The following is a 20,612-nucleotide window of genomic DNA, read 5'->3' on the forward strand; positions in this document are numbered from 1 at the left end:
GCCCCCGGGCGCCCGGGAGCCTCTAAAGGTTGGGGACCACTGGTCTAGACATACCCAATCTGTAGAATAACTCTGATGCTGTACCTTAGTGCTGTTTCAAAGCTTTCCAAGGTGATTGATTGAATCATTTCTCAGTGACAGCAAAAGTAGGTGATGCTGATCATTATATTATTATACTATTTTAAATAAATACATACAGCTATCTGTGCATGTACTTAAATGAATTTTTTCAAATGCAAATTGCTATTAAGATCTAAATTAAACAGTCATTAAAATGATAGATGAGAGAAAATAAAAGGTACTATACCTTGCCTGTCTTGTGTGTCTACTATCCTCAGAGCGATATGGCTACAACTATACTGCATACAACAAAGGATATCTGCCTTTTACCTGCACTTTTCCATTTTTGACCCCATTTACACTTCTGTTCTTACATTTTAGCTGTATTGTCTACCTTACTCAAACTCTTGCAGTGTGTTCCTCAGAATAAGATAATATGTAACCGAGAACAGGTTTTCATGTGCAGCTGGAAAAAACCAGTTTAATAGCAGCCTGTTTATTTTTTCCTATGAGAACCTCAATGGACTAATCAAGTACATGTTTTTACTACAGCTTTTTCAATGTCAAGAATGGGAGCAACTCAGAAGTTAAAAGCCTGCTCTATAATGTCATTTCACTGAAAAATCCCTTGCTTTTCTGAATAAAGACTTCAGACTTGTGTACACTGGACACTCAGGAAAACTTAGGGAAATCAACTAACATGAAATGGCTTTAGTTTGCTATAACTTAGTCCATCAAAAATTAATTTACAGTGAATTAAAGCCACTTTACTCTTAAGTGAGATCATCTGTACAAGGCATGATGTACTTTATGTGTATTAATTTCATACCTCTTTTTTATTCCTGTTTCCTCCCATGTAAACAAGCTCTGAATGGAACCTAAAATTCTCATCACTTAAAATGTGTTGTTTATTAACTACTTTTGGCACTGATTCTGTAGATTCCTTTCTATAGCGCTTCACTGCACTGCCCTCTGCTGGTAAAAGAATTTCCCTACAGAGTCACAGATTTCTGATAATTTACTGTGATGTTTTGCATAGCATAGACTATAGAAGTTACATACATCAAGTCCAGTAACTCTGGACTGAGCTAGAGAATATCCTTTAATCTTGATGAAGAGTCTACTACATCTGTAGGTAAATTATTCTGATGATTAATTACTCTCCTTAAAAATGTGTACCTTATTTCCAGTCTGACTTCAGCTTCCATCCAGTTAATCTTTTTATTCCTCTATCTACTAAAATAAAGATCACTATCAGAAATCTTTTCCCTGATTAAGTCATTTTTAACCTTTTCGATAAACTACACATATTGAGCTTCTGAAGTCTTTTACTGTAAAGCACGTTTTCCAGACCTCAGATTATTGTGTATTTTCTGAATGTTTATGGGTTTTTTTAAACACATCCTTTTTAAAGAGTGGACACCGGAACTGGAAACAGTATTCCAGAAATGGTCTTACCACTGCTATATAGAAAGGTAATACAAACTCTCAGCTCATCTTTTACAATGAAAGATTTAAAATACGGCACTGCTTTCAAATACATGTTTCCCAAAAGAGATTATTTTTACTAGAATTATGGAAACACCTATTGCACGTTCACTTCGTTTGTACAATGCCTAACACAACAGAGTCCTGGTCCATGAGGGACTCCTAGGCAACAATAGTTATACTAATTAACAGCAACTAATAAATCCTTTAACATAGGGTGGAAACCAGTCATTTGATTTCTATATACTGCTAATTAGGGCCCTACCAAATACACATCTGTGAAAGATGCGTCATGGAGCATGAAATCTGGAATTGTATATTTACATACCATACAGATTTCATGGGGGAGCAGGCGCTCCAACAGATTTGCTGAGCCCCTGGGCAAGGTGAGTATGTCCAGCTCTGTGCTCCTGGAAAGGGCTGGGCTGCTCACCTCAGCGGCAATTTAAAGTGTCTGGGGCTCATCTACCACCGCACTTGCGGTAGAGGCGGCAGCTGGAAGCCCAAAGACTTTTTGAATCGGCGGGTCCTGGGGCAACCTCCTTCTTTGCTCTCCCTCTCTGCTCCCATTGGCAGGCCTGCAGATGAGACAAGCATTTCTCAAATTGAAGCCAAATTCAACTCAAATGGAGGGCATGGGGTTGTCAGGTTGTCATGGTTCTGCAATCCTCATGTCTGTGCTGCTTTCAGAGCTGGTGGCTGGAGAGCTATGACTGCTGAATAGACCCAGCTCTGAAGGCAGCATTGCCAGCAGCAGTTGAGAAGTAAGGGTGGCATATGTCATTGTTACTTCTACATTGCGACCTTCAGAGCTGAGTGGTTGAAAGTGACAGCTGCTGACAGAGCCCGGTTCTGCAGGCAGAAATAAGAGTAGAAATACCATATTATGCCATCCTTACTTATGCCATACTACTGGTGCTAGTTTCAAAGCTGAACTCCTGGCTAACAGCCTGCTGCTCTTTGGCTGCCCAGTTCAGAGACCAGCTTTGATGCTGGCAATAAAACAAAAATAAGGGTGGCAATATCACAACCTTCCTACAATAACCCTGTGACCCACCCCCTCACAGAAGGACCCGTTACTTCCTTCTGGGTCAGAACCACTGCAGTTACAATCCTGTAAAATTTCAGATTTAAATATCTGAAATCATGTAATTTATTGTTTTTAAAATCCTATGACTGTGAATTGACCAAAATAGACCATGAATTTTGTAGGGTTACATCTATAATGAATCCTTTACAAACATCTCAGAGTGTTAGTCTGTAACTTTAAAAACAACAAGCAGGACTGTGGCACTTCAGAGACTAACCAAAATATAAATAATGAGTAGAGCTGTCAAGCGATTAGAAGTGTGCACCTCCCCTTTGAAATGCCACGGCGGGGCAGCACTGCATGGAGCCCAGGATCACCTTGGGCTCCATGCAGCGCTGCTCCTTTGAAGCACCAGCGTGGCGTTTCCAAGGGGCAGTGCAAGGCATTCCACACAACATTTCAGCGGAACCTGGGGTCAGCTGGGGACTCCCCAGCTGAACCCAGGTTCTGGGGAAATTCAGCAGGGTGCCCGGGATCATCTGGACAGTCCCCTGGGCTCCGCAGAAGCTGCCCCTTTAAAATGCCGTCTCCACACATTTCATAGGGGGCAGTGGAGCCCAGGGTCAGGCGGAGACTACCCAGCTGATCCCAGGCTCCCCGTGGCATTTCCCCAGAACCCAGGATCAGCTGGGAATCCCCAGCTGACCCCGGTTCTGTGCGGCACTTCCCTGGAACCTGGGGTAAGCTGCGGACTTTCCAGCTGATCCCAAGTTCTGGGGAAATACCGCATGGAGCCCAGGATCAGCTGGGGAGTCTCCGCTCAGCTGTGAGGCAGCTACTCCTTTAAAACACTGCCTGCGCGTGTTTCAAAGAGGCAGTGAAGCCAGGGGTCAGCTGGGGATTCCCCAGCTGATCCCAGGGCTCCACATTGTGCTGCCCCTTTGAAGCACTGGAGCAGCACTTCAAAGGGGCAGTGCAGCATTAATGCTTGCAATTAACATGTTAATTCTGCCCTCCGTTAATTGCAAGCGTTAACGCATGTGAATTGACAGCCCTAATAATGAGCTTTGTGGGTAAAACCCACTTCATCAGATGAATTGGAGTGGAAATAACAGAAACAAAAGGGATATAGATAAAAGTAGAAAAAGTACCTGTCAACTGTAGGAACTGTGTTACTAAGACTAATTAAGTGGGTTGGAAGTGTCCCATACATAGCTTTAGATATGGAAATGCTGATGTTGAAGATGGGAGAAACTGGCTTCACAAACAGGTTTTATAAATCAGTGTTTTTAATGTAACATCTGATTTTTCTTTACAATACAGAATGAAAATTTGAGCAGTTTAGTAACTTTACATATAGAAAAGGCCAAAAAATAGCCCAAGCAGTCAATGCAAATATCCTACCAGCTATTTGGTCAAACAACCTATATACATCTGCATTTTTAAAAAATGTATATGATATGGTCTACTCCAGAGATCATGTTGTTCCTATGTATTCTCTGTCAATTACTTTCAAATCTAAACTGATTGCTTTACAAATCATTTTTTTTCCTCAACAACTTGCATTCCACAAAGAAGATTAAACAAGCCCGTTTTCTGTTTCTTTTATAGATAAATAAAGATTATGGAACGAGAATTTTGCTGGCAGTTTTGTTGATTATGAGACAAAATGGACTGCAGATTGCTTTCCTATGGTCAGCTCAGCAATGCTGAGAGTGGCAAAAAACTCCTTATTTGTACTATCTAGAATCCTTACCAAAATTGGGGCCCCACTATGCTAGGGACACAGTGAGCACGCAGTTGAAAGAGACAAGATTAGGAGGGGAAGCGGAGGTGCACAGAGAGGTCAAGTGACTTGCCAAAAGTTACAATGTAGAGCCAGGAATAGAACCTAGGTCTTCTGACCCACAAGTCCACTACCCCATCCACTAGAGCATGCTACCTCATCAAATCCAAGAGGCGATTAGTAAGACCCAAAGGAAGCAGATATGGATAGATTTATATTGAGCCATTTTGATTTGCACTGTGAGAACAATCTTATTTTAAATGTTTACAATTAGATAAGTTAATGCAAATATATATATGTAGCAATCATAATTATAAGACTAACTTCCTTACCTACCTGTGAGGAGCAAGCACGCAAGTTCCTGTATTATTAAAACAGTGTTTCTATTGTTCTAGATTCTTCAGTGGCATTCTACGTTGGATTATCCGAAGAATGGGATGAAGTAAAAGCACTGAAATTTAATGAAACGTACCTTAATTATGGAAAAAGCTATTTCCCTGAACAGGGCTATTTCAAAGCTCCTCATAATGGTGTCTACATGTTTGTCATCAACATGAAGTTTAGCCCAGGATATGCACTAGGGCAGCTGGTTTTTAGCCACGGGAACAGAATGACTCTTTCAAGTAGCCAGAAAGAATCGACTGGAAGTTCTGTGACCACTTTCGCTTTAGCAGAGATGAAGAAGGGGGAAAAAGTGTGGTTTGAACTGCTTCAGGGCTCTATAGTGAAACAGAGCTACCCTGGAACAACAATGGGTGGATTTCTAATATTTAAAACTTGAAGTGTACCACTGTTCATTAGACAGCATTTTTTCAGATACAGTGGACCATCCATTACTGCCTGATCTGAGATTTATTTGTATGTACATTTTGTGCAGCTCTAGCATAGCACAGCCTTATATTTACTTTCAGGTTTCTTTCTAGACACATTTGGGCTTTGATTACAAAGCATCGTATAGAATTTACAAAAATGGGATTTTATTAAAGTTCTTCTGTGACACAGATTAATGCTTTAAATGCAGTATTTTAACCCAACATTTCCAAACATTTTCATTGTGTGGATTAGATCTTAATAATATCTTAAGTATACTAGCAGGCCCACCTCCTCCCTGTCACAGAATAACTTCCCTGTGGCAGCTCTAGCAATTAATTACGCCGAAAAGCTGTTAGTAATGAATATAGTTTTAATTACTCTTGATGCATTCTAACAACTGGAGAGGACAAGTCCATAGCTAGATCATCCAACACAGTCTTAGAATGCTTTGGAGACTTTTTTTTATTTTAAAGCTACTGGAGGGAAAAGCTATCCTAGATTTGATTATAACAAATTGGTAGGGAACTGGTTGAGAATTTGAAAGAAGGCAGCTTAGGTGAAAGTGATCACAAAAATCACAGAGTTCATGATTCTAAGGGATAGTGGAAGGAAGAAGAGCAAAATAAAGACCATGGATTTTAGGCAGACTTTGCTAAACTCAGAGAGCTGACTGGTAAGTTCCCATGGGAAGTAAGACTAAGAGGAAAAACAACTGAAGACAGTAGTTTTTTCAAAGGGACATTATTAAGGGCCCAAGAACAAACCATTATACTGCGTAGGAAAGATTGGAAGTATTGCAAGAGACCACTTAGGCTTAACCAGAAGATTTTAAATGGAAAGTAAGTCAAAGTACAAAGGATGAATATAAGCAAACAACAAGTAGTATGTTGAGGGAAATTAGAAAGGCAAAGGCAAAAAGCAACTCAATCTAGCTAGAGACAAAAAGGGTAATAAGAAAACATTCTACAGATATATTAGAAGAGGAAGACCAAGGACAGGGTAGACCCATTTCTCATTCAAGAGGGAGAAACAGTAACAAAATGTGGAAATGGCAGAAGTGCTTAATGACTTATGTTTTGATTTTCACCAAGAAGTTTGATGATGAAGGGATGCCTAACATAGTGAATGCTAGTGGAAGTGTGGTAAGGTTAGAAGTTAAAAAAGGAAAAGAACAAGTTTAAAATAAGAAAAGTTAGATGTCTTCAAGTCACCAGGGCCTGATGAAATGCATCCTAGAATACTCAAGGAGGTATCTGAGCCATTAGCTATCATCTTTGAAAAGTCATGGAGGTCGGGAGACATTACCGAAGACTGGAAAAGAGCAAAGAAGTGCCTATCTATAAAAAGAGAAATGAGAACAACCCAGGAAACTACAGACCAGTCAGTTTAACTTCTGTGCCAGGGAAGATAAGAGAGCAAATAATTAAGAAACCATTTGCAAATATCTGTAAGATAAGAAGATGGTAATTAAAGCCAGCATGGATTTGTAAAGAACAAATCATATCAAACCAAGCTTTCTCTGATAACAAGTCTTGTGGATAAGATAGAAGTGGTAGATGCGGTACACCTAGACTTAAGTAAAGCATTTGAAACAGTCTCATAGGACCTTATCAAACTAGGGAAACACATTTTAGATGTGGCTACTATAAAGTGGGTGCATAACTGGCTGAATAACCACTCTGAGAGAGTAGTTATTAACAGTTCACAGTCATGCTGGAAGGGCATAACAAGTGGAGTCCCGCAGGGGTCAGTTTTGGGATGAGTTCTGTCCAATATCTTCATCAATAATTTAGATGACAGAGAATGTTGATAAAGTTTGCAGACAATACCAAGCTGGGAGGGGTTGCAAATACTTTAGAGGATAGGGTCATAATTAAAAAATGATCTGGACAAATTAGAGAAATGCTTTGAAGTAAACAGGATGAAGTTTAATAAGGACAAATGCAAAGTACTCCACTTAGGAAGGAACAATCAGTTTCACACATACAGAATGGGGGTATGTCTAGACTACAAGACTCTTTTGAAAGAGGCTTTTTCGAAAGAATCTTTCGAAAAAGCCTCTTTCAAAAGAGAGCGTCTAGACAGCAGCCTCTTTTTTCGAGACACACACACTTTTTTGAAAGAGAGCACCCAGGCAGTCTGGATGCTCTCTTTTAAAAAAGCACTGTTTGAGTTTAATAACGCCTTTTTTTGAAAGAGCAGTTTCAAAAAAAGGCATTATTCCTAGTAAAATGAGGTTTTCCGTGGTCAAAAAACCTGCTACGTTCTTTTGATTTCATTTTAAAAGAACACGGCAGCAGTCTAGACGCAGGTGATGTTTTTTCGAAAAAAGGCCACTTTTTTGGGGAAAAACCTGATAATCTAGACACATCCAGGGAAAGGTCTTCTAGGGAGAAATATTACATGAGAACATAAGAACGGCCGTACTGGGTCAGACCAAAGGTCCATCTAGCCCAGTATCCTGTCTACCGACAGTGGCCAGCACCAGGTACCCCAGAGAGGGTTGACCGAAGACAATGATCAAGCGATTTATCTCCTGCCATCCCTCTCCAGCCTCTGACAAACAGAGGCCAAGGACACCATTTTATCCCCTGGCTAATAGCCTTTTATGGACCTAACCTCCATGAATTTATCCAGCTTCTCTTTAAACGCTATTATAGTCCTAGCCTTCACAGCCTCCTCAGGCAAGGAGTTCCACAGGTTGACTACACGCTGTGTGAAGAAGAACTTCCTTTTATTAGTTTTAAACCTGCAACCCATTAATTTCATTTGGTGTCCTCTAGTTCTTCTATTATGGGAACTAATAAATAACTTTTCTTTATCAGCCCTCTCCACACCACTCATGATTGTATAGACCTCTATCATATCCCCCCTCAGTCTCCTCTTTTCTAAACTGAAAAGTCCCAGTCTCTTTAGCCTCTCCTCATATGGGACTCATTCCAAACCCCTAATTATTTTAGTTGACCTTTTCTGAACCCTTTCCAAGGCCAAAATATCTTTTTTGAGGTGAGGAGACCACATCTGTACACAGTATTCAAGATGTGGGCGTACCATAGTTTTATACAGGGGCAGTAAGATGTTCTGGGTCTTATTTTCTATCCCTTTCCTAATAATTCCTAGCATCCTATTTGCCTTTTTGATTGCTGCTGCACACTGTGTGGAAGTTTTCAGAGAACTGTCCACGATAACTCCAAGATCTCTTTCCTGATTTGTCGTAGCCAAATTAGCCCCCATCATACTGTACGTATAGTTGGGGTTATTTTTCCCGATGTGCATTACTTTACACTTATCCACATTAAATTTCATTTGCCATTTTGTTGCCCAATCACTCAGTTTGGTGAGATCTTCTTGGAGTCCCTCACAGTCTGCTTCTGTCTTGACTATCCTAAACAGTTTGGTATCATCTGCAAACTTTACTACGTCACTGCTTACCCCTTTCTCCAGATCATTTATGAATAAGTTGAAAAGGATTGGTCCCAGGACTGACCCTTGGGGTACACCACTAGTTACCCCTCTCCAATCTGAACATTTACCATTTATTCCTACCCTTTGTTCCCTGTCTTTTAGCCAGTTCTCAATCCAAGAAAGGACCTTCCCTCTTATCCCATGGCCATGTAATTTACACAAGAGCCTTTGGTGAGGGACCTTGTCAAAGGCTTTCTGAAAATCCAAGTATACTATATCTACTGGATCCCCCTTGTCCGCATGTTTGTTAACCCCTTCAAAGAACTCTAATAGATTAGTAAGACAGGATTTCCCTTTATTATTGCAGAAAGGGATCTAGGGATTATAGTGGACCACAAGATAAATATGAGTCAACACTGTGACACTGTTGGAAAAAAAAAAGGAAACATGATTCTGGGATGCTTTAATTGGAGTGCTCTGAGCAAAACATGAAAAGTAATTCTTCTCTATTCTGCTCTAATTAGGCCCCAGCTGGAGTATTGTGTCCAGTTCTGGGCATCACATTTCAAGAAAGATGTGGAAAATTTGGAGAGAAGCAACAGAAAGGGTTAAAGGTCTAGAAAACATGGCCTATGAGGGAAGACGGAAAGAATTGGATTTGTTTAGTTTGGAAAAGACTGAGAGGGGACATGCTATCAGCTTTCAAAGCACCTAAAACAGTGTTACAACAAAGAGGAGGGAGAAAAATTGTTCTCCTTGGCCTCTGATGATTGGACAAAAAGCAAAGGACTTAAATTGAAGCAAGGGAAGTTTAGGCTGGACATTAGGAAAAAATTCTTAGCAGGGTGGTTAAACATCAGAATAAATTACCTGGGGAGGTTGTGGAATCTCCATCATTGGAAATATTTAAGAGCAGGTTAGATAAAAATCCATCAAGGATGATCTAGATGGTGCTTGGTCCTGTTGTGAGGGCAGAGGATTGGACTTGATGACCTTTTGAGGTCCCTTTGAGTTCTAGTATTCTACGATTCTATAGCTTGCCTGCTCTCTCTAGACTGTTTTTAATTTAAATTTAACAGCATGCTTCTGCAGTGTTTGCAACTCAAACGTTCCAGCACTCTGTTAAAGGTACGCAACAAAAAGCTGAACTAACTTGTCTACTGTTATTAGCCAAGTTAAATGGAATACAAACGGTAAGTTAGAATCAAAGGAAATTTCAAGTTTTCAAAATTTAGTTTCATCTTGAAATGGGATGAAAAGTAAAAATCTCTGAATTTTACATGAATTATAATAAGTCATTTGATATAATAAGCTCAAAATGTTTTGGCTTTTATATTTTAAATATAATATAAATGTTAAAATGATGAAGTCAAAGTGCACCATTTCAATAATTTCCTGTTGAAAATTCTGGCAAAATAGATACATCCCGTCAAAACACAGATTTAGTCAAATCAGCATTTTCTGATGGTAAACTGTTCTACTAGAATTATTTAAAACAGGCCAGTGTATTGCTTTACAAATTTTAATTTTATAGCTGACGGTGGCCCTTTCTGTGAAGACTGGATGCCCCAGTACACAACGTGCATAATAATCACATGAAAACACTCCTTTGCACTGTAATCTCTCCATGTCTCTTGAAATAAGGCAAGCTAGAAAATTAGCAGTTTTAACTGTTTACAAATTAACTCACTGGTCGGACTGTAAGCATTTCTATACTGCTGTCTTCAAGACTGAAAATGTACCATTTATTCTAAGCCTTTGATAAATAAAGTAATTTCATTCTTGTGCACAATACTGCTTGAATATTTTAAGGCGGGAGAGGGCAGTGCAAGAAAACAGAGGGGATGAGAAACTGCAAAAATAGACAAAAGCATCAATGACATGGCTGGCATCTTTCAGTTAGGTATTAAAATCAGGTCACCCAGACACTTTCAATTGAGTAGATTTAAGTTCTCTTTCTATCCCACTCCTCAGCTTTAGTAGTGAAACCAGGTAAAATCCTGGCTTTACTGATTTCAACAGAAGCTTTCCAATAACTTCAAGCTGAGCCACAATTTCACACAAGAATTATTCAAAGTGTATTTCTCCACATTTACAAAATTTTCAGTGGCATTATTGTCTATGGTTAACTAGCTTCACAGTGCCCCAAAAGTCTTTTTAAAATTCTGAAGTATTAAAGAAAATTTTAATTATATGAAAGTTCTAAAGGTGGACAAAAAATTACACAAAATATAAGAGTTCTGTAACTTTTATTGGCAAGGTATAATATTATATGGGGAATATTAATATTTATTAGGTTATATCCAGTATGGAGAAAACCAATATTTTATTAATGGGGGGTCTCAAAACTTTAAAATATAATACCACTGTATGGCTAATGGCAATTCCTATGGGAAGAAAAAAAAGACAATTAATTAAAACAAATTTAAAATAATTAAAAAATTTCAATGAAACAACTGTTTCATCAGCCTTCTACAGTAAAACTCCGATGGTCCGGCACCATCAGGAACCTGGAAGTGCTAAAACTGACCAGCGGCTGAATCCAGGAAGCCGGGGGCAGAGCAGCTGACGGGTAGGTCCCGTAGTGCTGCCCTTCAGGGCTGCGGAACCAACCCGGCAGCACCCCAGCTGTCCCCGATTCAGCCACTGCTGAAACTGACCAGCGCTGACTACAGGAAGCCCAAGGGAGAGCTGCTCTGCCCCGGGCTTCCTGGAATCAGCCCCTGATCAGTTTCAGCAACAGCTGACTTGGGTACACCTGGGACAGAGTTTACTGTAATATTATTCACAAACAAAATACAATCTTACCCATGCCAACATTACTGCCATGTGGTAAAACAGACCAGTTTAAGTATCAACCTCATAACAGTAGCTGCAACTTATTAAAAATCAAAGTTATTGGGAACATATCTAGTCCCTTTCCAGATCTACATTTCTATGGTTCAATATTTCAAGGTACTATAAATATTGGCTATTAAAAAAGACAATTCTATTTGGGTAGACTACAGATACTATCGACAAAGCTTCTGTCGACAAAGAGCGTCTAGACTACATCCAGTTCTGTCGACAAAGCAAGCCGCTTTGTCGACATAACAGTGTGGACGCAAAGGACAGTGTAGATGCAATAATGCCTTCTGTCGATAAAAGGCGTTATTCCTCGTAGAATGAGGTTTACATACATCGACAAAACTGCTGAGTTTTGTCGACGTTATGTCGACATAACCCAAAGGCAGTGTGGACACAGGTATAGTTTTGTCGACAAAAGTCCACTTTTGTCGACAAAACCCTTTAGTCTAGACACACCCTTTGATATAAACACTGTTGCTCCTTGGACTGATGAAAATCTCCAGAAGTTTTAATAATTGTATCCTACTGGCCACTTTTGAAACCCAATAGTTACTACTATTAACTTCACCTGAGTAAATACACAGAATTACTAGGGGGTTATGTCCTCTGCTCACTACACTCACCTTCCACTTGCCCCTTTCGCTTCACTGAGACAGCCTGTTGATTCTGATGGCATCATTCTATCGCCTGGCAGGAACATTCTGTCATCCAGCAGGAAAAACTTTTTTATCTCTCTCTATATATAATTGGCTTTCTAGTTAATATTATTTGTACTGGCCATACGAGTTTGTATGAATTCAAATGTGAAATAGTTTTTTACCCTTATAGGCAACATATGCATAAAAGAGCTATCTCCAAACACAAATGAAGATAAAATTATCAAGAAAAACAATTTATTAAAAGCTAGTTGTATTTTTTTCCCAAAATTTACTAAGAGAAAATTATATATATAGAGCCCACTGTCTGTGACTCTAACGGTGTAATGCTTGGTGTGTTGCCTCTGGGTGGCACTGTTGCCTCTGTAACGTCCTTCGCCTCCTGCCATGGCGCTCGGCTAGTTTCTGCGCCACTCTGCCGGGCCACCGCGGGGGAGCAAGCAGCACAAGCGGCCGTTTGGGCCCTGTGCTCCCCATGCAGCACAGAGGTGCCGCACGGGGACCGCAGGGCCCAAACAGCCGTTTGCTCCCCCACGGTGGCCCGGCTGAGTGGCGCAGAAGTCAGATGAGTGCCATGGCAGGAGGCAAAGGGGGCGGGATAGTGACATGCAGCGTGACAGCGGCTCGAGGCCCTGCCCCCTGGCTGTGAACAGACCGTGGCCGGGGGGAGGGCGAGGGAATGAAGGAGGTGGAGGACAACTGGGAGGCTGCAGGATCAGTGCTGGGGTGAAGGGAAACAGTGCAGGGGGGCAGCTGGAGCTCATAGGCAGCCGCTTAGCTGGTCTGCTGTGGGGGAGCAAGCAGCGCAAACAGCTGTTTGGGCTCTGCACTCCCCATGCAGGAGGAGGAGGAAAAGAGAGAATGAGAGTCAGGAGGGGGAGGAGAAGAGAAAAAGAGTGAGAGGCAGGAGGGGGAGAAGAGGAAGAGAGATGGAGAGAGGCAGGAGACAGAGGAAAGCTGAGAGAGAGAGAGGAGGGGAGAGAGAAAGAGAGAGAGAGGAGGAGGGGAGAGAGACCGTCAGGAGAGAACTGAAAAGCAGAAAAGTACTTGGTTGCGCATTAATGGTTTCCAAAGTATTATATACTCTGAAGAAGTCTTAGAGTAATACAAAACACATTACTAATATATACTAAAATAAGATTATTTACTTAAAAATGATACAGTGGACATAATCTGTGTACAGAAAAAAGCAATTCATGGTAAACTTAATAAGGCACCTTTTAAATCAGATGCTATACAAAATACATTAGTGTGTTACATTTTAAAAGATTATTCTACACTTTTGGCATACAACAAACACAATAGTGTAATCATTTTGCTTGTATCTACCCTTCTCTCTTTTTATTTACATCTTCTCTAACTACACTACAATGCTATTTTTTGTATACAATATAATACATTTCGTATTGGGTATGGGTAGATCAGAGCACAAACTTCACAACAGTATGTGGGGCTTAATTGCATGTAAGAATAATATAGAACAAGGCAACAATTACATTAAATTTGTTGAACAAATTACATAAAATAATGTCCACTCCACCTTTGCTATAACTATTAGACCATGGCTACTATGCTGTGAACTCCATGAAACTCTCTGTATCGCATACCATTATGTCACCCCTACATAGGGTACATCCAGTGGAAGCAGAATTGGGTCCTCTGACTTCTTACAGAAGCACTGTCACAACAATGGAGAACTGCTAAAATCATTTCCTAACAAAACTAGAAGATAAATATTACTTCCCTTTAAACATTACAGTAATGAAAAACAGTTTTTAATTTTAAACACAAGTGACATTTTTACTCTTCAAATAGCTTTAGTCTGTTATCTTACTTTAAAACATAGTACGTGAAGACAACATAACTGATTTGCATTCAAAGAATTAACCTTATAGCACATTCAATGGTCATTTAGATGACATTCTAAAATTTGATTCTAGGCTTACTACAGAGGTAACAGTTGAAGATTAATTCTGCTTTTTAAATATCAACATTTAAAGATAATTTTAAAATGTAAATGAAATAATTAAGGAAAATATGGTGCATACAAATGAAACAGCCAGTTTTCCAAGATTTTAAAGCCTTGTACTTTCAGTAATGTCTACCTTGTAAACTAGTTAGAGGCCTATGGAAGTTGAATAATATCACTTATCTAATTTGGGTTTTCATCACTGAACGTAGCTCAGTGAATTTATTTAAAAGTCCCTTTTTTGTAAAGCCTTTTAAAGGGTTAAGGTATTTAATCAGGACATGTCTAAACTGCAATGAAAAACTCCTGGAGGGTCCATGAAAGCTGACACAGGCTAAGGAGCTATTTACCTTCAGGCTCAGGCTGGCACCTAGGCTTTAGGATGAAGCCAAGTCTACACTAAAGAGGAAGGTCAAATTAAGATATGCAATTCCAATTACATTAATTATGTATCTGGAGTCGATGTTCCTTGAGTTCCTCAATCCCCTTCTCCACAGCAGGACGCCGATGGGGAGCAAATGCTCCTGTCAGCTCCCCTTACTCTTCACAGGAGCAAGAGTACTAGCTGCCAAATGGAAGCACCCTCTGAGTTCAATTTAGCAGATCTTTGCTAGATCCGCTAAATCGAACTCTGAAAGATCAATCCGGAAGCCACTGAACTTCCCCAGAGCGAAGACCTGGACTGAGAGTCCCTCTGAGCTGAGGCTGCAGCCAAAGCACAAACATCTACACTGTAATTAAACATCCCCTTAGCCTGAGCCCTGCAAGCCTAAGTCATTTGTCCTGGGTCAACTACAGGTGTTTAATTGCAGTTACCCTCAGCATCACCGACGTTTTGCCTTACAAAAAACTAAGCAATAATTATTTGGAGAGGGGAAAGAAAAGGAAATCAGTGAATAATTTTTAAAAGCTGTTTCATTTTTACTTCTCTGTTGTTTTGTTTAGGTTACCAGCATTTTCCTTAAAGACTTCAGAAAAAAAGTCAAGATTAAATGTCAGCAAATAAATCGTTACTAATGAAGACGTCCAATTCAAATGGCACTTTATGAGATGAATACAAATATTCCAACATAGGAATGGATTCAATCAACAAAACACTCCACATTCTGAAAGAGCAAGTTATTGGATATGTGCATAAACATTTTCCTTTTTATTGTTAAAAACCCAGGGTAGCAGGGGGGTGGAAACTGCCTGTAGAAAACTAATAGTTTTATGACTTGTGTCAAATATTTTCGAATTACCTGCAGTACTCTTGGGGGAATTCTGCATCACTGGGTATGAACAGAATTCATGGCCCCTGCAAATTTCTTTGCTTCCCTGCAGAAAAATGACTGACAGGGAATCAAAGTGGAGCCACAAGAATGATCACATGCCCTTCTCCATCTCTGCAAGCAGGTCAGTTTGGGTGCCCAGAGCAGCGCATAGAGATGTAAATCACCATCAGGGTGGAGAGGCACTGTTCCTGTTAGCTATTGTGGCCAGATTGACATGGTGAGGTAAGGCATGGGGTGTTTCTGAAGAGGTGTGAGACAGGATCTGTCCGCTTAAGCAGAGCAGAATGTTGCTGTCCACCTGTTTATTGAACTGTTTCCATTTTCTTAGTGAACTCCCCCAGGAGCAAAAAACAGGTATCAAAATTTTAAAGCTCTTTTATATTGCTAGAGTCCTGTAAAAGAGCCTTATTTTAAAGGACAGTACGGGCTTATATAAATGGGTATGGTGCTTTAGTGATTAGAACTGGTCTACATTTTTGGACTGAAATTTTTTTGTATCAAAATGTGCTCCATGAACTGTTTGTTATTTATCTTTCTGGAGATGGTCAGTAGCCAATATAAATTGTGAGTACGAATCCCCAGTCCTCGCTTTCAATTGCCTATGATATAATACTAAGCATATAGCTGCATATATCTGTTGCTTAGAAGTAAAGGTCAATACTCATTACATTATTGCTAGACAGAGAGTGTCTGGGGATTTCCGAGAATGCTCCCCGCTCTCATTCTCCATTCATTGTACTGTAGTTTAAATAAATTTACCAAAATAATTGAAACCAGCATGATTATATTGGATTATTTTAACAAAATACACAAAATTTAAAATACTGCATGCAGAAATTTTAATATTTTGGCGCAGAATTCCCCTCAAAATATTGTGCAAACTAATGCACAAAGACATGCTTAGCAACTTCAGCCTCATCTTATATCTTTCATGGCAATGGACGGACATTTTTATAGCCCCTTTTTTCATAGGGATTGTGGCACATTTTTGTCTATCACGGTCTTCAAATAAGTTAAAATTATACTTGCCACATCCATGAATTGTTCAACCAGAATACATATTAATACTTAAAGGCATTACTGAACATAAGTAATGACTTTATTTTAAAAAAGAAAAATCCCTTGAGATAACTAATTTGCTATAAAATATGTAGTATTGTTAAATAAAGTCTGTACATCACAAGAGAAAATAAAAAAAACCTACAATTTTTTGCCTGACCACTTACTTTCTGCAAACCATGGAATAGAAGTTTAAAATCCCGCAATGTTATATAGTTATTTGCAGTTGTTCATAAATGTGCACTTCAAAGCAATTTCTATATACACATTTTAAGATGACAGATAATTTAACAAAAACCTTAATATGAAATTACTACATATCTGACAAATTTCAACATTATTCCTATTATTTTTTTCCTCCAAACCTGCACTATGGCATGTGTGCACACATGCACCCATAACAAGGTGTTTTAAAACAGAGCACATTACAACTACCGGTATATAAATAGCTTCCCTTTGTAAAATGATCCAGAATAAAGTTTACAGTACAAGGTTAGAGGCACTTAAATGAGGCTTAACTGAACGTTTGTTTTTAGTGTTCAGAAGATTCATAGCATTGTGAGTTTAAACTTAAGTTATGCTTTTTCTGTGATTTCAAACTAACTATGACCAATTAATGGTACATAACTAATGACCCAACTTCAAACATTTGGGGTATTTTTTTGGCCTTTCATATCAACTTGTCTAGGTCAAGGAAAAGGAAAAGGAAAAGGAAAAGGAAAAGGAAAAGGAAAAGGAAAAGGAAAGAAAAATTTGATTTCCTGGGCAAGTCAAATGTTTTCACATAACTAGCCAGTTTTTTCAACACAGAATCATAAGCACAGCACTGTGTATTATAATGGCAACTCTTAACCAAATTCTGCAGCAATGTTAATTTATTGTACCTCCCTAAAGCACCTTTCAATCCCATTTCTGTCACATGTTAAATTCAGCTGAAAATACTCACTGATTTGTAGATCATTTTCAGCAATGATAGTATTTGGTTATGTTTTTTCAATGTGTCCTTTGGATCAGGGATTTTCAAACTCTGGGTTGTAGCTTGTAATGGAAATCTGTTAGCTGGCCATGAGATGCTTTGCTTACCCACGCCTCTGAAGGTACTGGCAATAACAGCTCCCTTTGGCTGCGGACCAATGGGAGCTGTAGGAAGTGATGCGGACCAGGACACCATTTCACACAGCTCCCATTGGCTGGGAACGATGATCCACTGCCAAAACAATGGAGCTACAATTGCTCGTACCTACAGAGGGGTAGGTAAAGCATCTTGCGGCCAGCTAGCAACTTGCCCTTATAAGCCATAACCCAGAGTTTGAAGACCCTTGCTCTAGATGGCCCAGCTCTATGGTCTTCAAGCAGCAATGACACTGTCAGCGTGATCCAGATCAGAATCTCCTTTGCCTGCCTCATGTAGGCAAGTCAGCTTCAGTTGTTCATCTAAGTTCCCTAGTCTGTGGATGCTACTATATTCTCTATTTCCTAGCTGCCCAGTCCGAACTTCTGGGAGTGGGCCTTAGCTGCAAACTGGACTCCAGCTCTGGCTCTCAAACCTCCTCCACTCCTGCCTGGCTCTATAGAAAAGTTAAAGGAATATGTAGTGCAATCTATTTAATTCTCTCTCATGGGAAAAGATGCAAACAGGCAACAGCAGATAGCTACCAGCAAGGCAGAGAGGTAAAACAGAAAGCAAAAGGTCTAAATGGTGAATTCTACAGCAAAAATGCTGACTTCCCTTGTACCATGAAAAAGCCAATTTTCACAAGCACATAATCATGGAGTACAATGAGCGCCAAGTGAGATGATCACATCTTTCAAAATCACTGTTTCAAGCTCTTTGCAGGCTCTTGGCTTGTTTCCACAGCATGGCAATGCATATTAAGAGGGGTGTGATTCCTAAAATGCACTTGTGTGCTGACACTTAGTGGCTGGCAAACACTCTGCTGGCATCCACTAAAACGATCCCTAGTGCATATTAACAAGCAGCATTTACATTAAGCGTTCTAGGGAACTTATAATTGTTGCCAGCAGTTGGTATACTTTAGAAATCACACCCCTCTAGTGTGTGCACTGCTGCATCGTGTTGACAAGCCTTCAGATGGACACTGGTTTACACTGTTCGCATTTCCGATGCTCCCTTTGCAACCAAAACAGCACAGCACTGTAATTATTTCAACATGAAACTGAGGTTCTAGAGATCAATTCTGTGGAAAATCTTGTAACTGTGAAATCATGAAATACATGGGGCTATGACCATAAATCCTTCTGTGAACTTAAGTTATCATCTATCCTAAATGGCAGCCAAAAAACCCTGGCACACACATAAAAGATCCATATAAGGCATAGGAACCCTTAAACTTGATAGTATTCCAAACAGATTCCTAACCTACAGACTGCTTCAGAAAGACCTAGTATGAATCAATTAGGTTTCATCAGGTAGAAGACAAAAAGCTTATATTTCTCCATCTCTGTTGAATCCATTTAGCTTAAGGCTTTCACAGAAAGCACTGTACTCTGAACATGCAATTCAGTACCCAGAGTTTTACTGAAGAATAAGTGAATAAAAGTATCGACGCAGCTTAAAATAAAAACAATATGCATATTTAAAACATGGCTGTCCATATATGTAGCAAGTAGTGTACAGAGACTCTCAGCATTATTTTCTACAAAGTACTGAAAGATATTAATATTAGCAGCCTGTAAAAGTGAGGTGAGGAAATAGATTGAATCTCAGTTGCTTCCTCTTCTCACTTAGGTCCCACCCTTATCAGGGTGAAAAGTTCTATGAGTTCTACTCTGCTCCTCAGTACTATATTATTCTGTCAAATCTTTACATCTTGTGACTCCACCATCTTGGCAAGTGTCTTCTTGATCCTCAGGGCTGTAAGTCTAGAGGCAGGATTGTGGGCCCAGCATTCAGACATTAACTTCAACACTGCTCTTAAACACTGAAAATTAGAACACAAAAATATATTATTGTAAATAAGTAATGACTGACAACAGACAGTTAAAATGACACAAATTTTAAGGAAATTAGAGGTCAAATAAGTTCAACTGTTTAAAATATTTTATTGATTTATTTACATTGTCCTTTGATAATTATTGCCCCTGCATAAAGCAGCAGTATCTGCAACACGGATTTGATTTAGAAAATGTGTCTAAGTTACATAAGAAAAAACTGGTGCTTTTTCCTCTGTTTTGTAGGAGTTCAGGAGTCTTTTAAATTTTTAATTACTGCCTGAATTCAAAAATGGAAGAGGACTTTAAAGTTTCAATAGGTCAGGTAAATATCCCATAGTAAAGTAATGAGGTGTCATATTGCGTATCCAGTGTCTCCCACCACTAGGAAGGTTGGCAAAGCAGCAGGTCAGACTGGGTGACAAGTGAAATGGGATAAATTAGGGCATATCCAAAAGATACAAACAATCTCAGACAGGGTGGGGAAAAAAGTAATGTGATGGTGACTTATGACCTGAGGTAAATGAGGAAGTGGGATACCGGGAAGAAACACAAGGAGGAAGGTGCAACAGAGAAGGTCCCCTGATTCATACGGAGAAGGTTGGGCAATCAGCTAGTTATCTAAGGTGTCTGAACACGAATGGAAGAAGCCTGGGAAACAAGCAGGAAGAATTGGAGGAGGTATGATGTGATTGGAATAATGGAGACTTGGTGGGATGACTCACATGATTGGAGCACTGTCATGGAAGGGTATAAACTTCAGAAACAGGACAGGCTGGGGAGAAAAAGTAGAGGAATTGCACTGTAAGAGAGAAGTATGATTGTTCAGCGCTCCAGTATAAAACAGGGACAAAAACTTATTGAGAGTCTAAAGTTTAGAGGCAGGAGCAACAAGGGTGAAGTCGTGGTTAGTATACCCTATAGACCATCAGATCAAGTGGATGAGACTTTCTTCAGACAACAGAAGCTTCCAGATCACAGGCCCTAGTTCTCATGGGGGACTATCACTCTGAGACGTTGAGAGACCAATACAGCAGTACACAGATAATCCAGGAAGTTTTTGGAGAATGTTTGGGACAACTTCCTGGTACAAGTGCTGAAGGAACCAACCAGGGGCCATGTTCAGCTTAACCTGCTGCTCACAAAGAGGGAGGAATTGGTAGTGAAGTAGATGTGGGTGGCAACCTGGGTAGCAGTGATCACTGGAAGGTTGAGTTCAGGATCCTGACCAAAGATAGAAAGAAGAGAAGCAAAATACAGACCTTGGACTTCA

The 20,612-nt window shown here is 39.7% G+C and overlaps 2 protein-coding genes across 3 annotated transcripts in view; one reads left to right on the plus strand and one right to left on the minus strand.

Annotated features, from left to right (window-relative positions):
• The window catches only part of MMRN2 (multimerin 2), a 52,132-nt gene extending 39,750 nt beyond the window's left edge, over positions 1-12,382 (plus strand). The window contains exon 7 of the mRNA XM_014578735.3: positions 4,760-12,382. Within this exon, the coding sequence (XP_014434221.3) occupies positions 4,760-5,145 (386 nt within the window). The 3' untranslated portion in view covers positions 5,146-12,382. The remainder of the gene's footprint in view (positions 1-4,759) is intronic.
• An 830-nt stretch (positions 12,383-13,212) lies between these two features.
• BMPR1A (bone morphogenetic protein receptor type 1A) overlaps positions 13,213-20,612 on the minus strand; it is a 174,174-nt gene continuing 166,774 nt past the window's right edge. For both annotated transcript variants that reach the window (XM_075934831.2, XM_075934830.2), the window contains one exon: positions 13,213-19,329. In XM_075934831.2, coding sequence (XP_075790946.1) covers positions 19,204-19,329 — 126 coding nt within the window. In that variant the 3' untranslated portion in view covers positions 13,213-19,203. The remainder of the gene's footprint in view (positions 19,330-20,612) is intronic.

Source organism: Pelodiscus sinensis, chromosome 8 (genome assembly GCF_052426305.1).
Source record: "Pelodiscus sinensis isolate ZL-2025 chromosome 8, ASM5242630v1, whole genome shotgun sequence".
Taxonomy (NCBI): Eukaryota; Metazoa; Chordata; order Testudines; family Trionychidae; genus Pelodiscus; species Pelodiscus sinensis.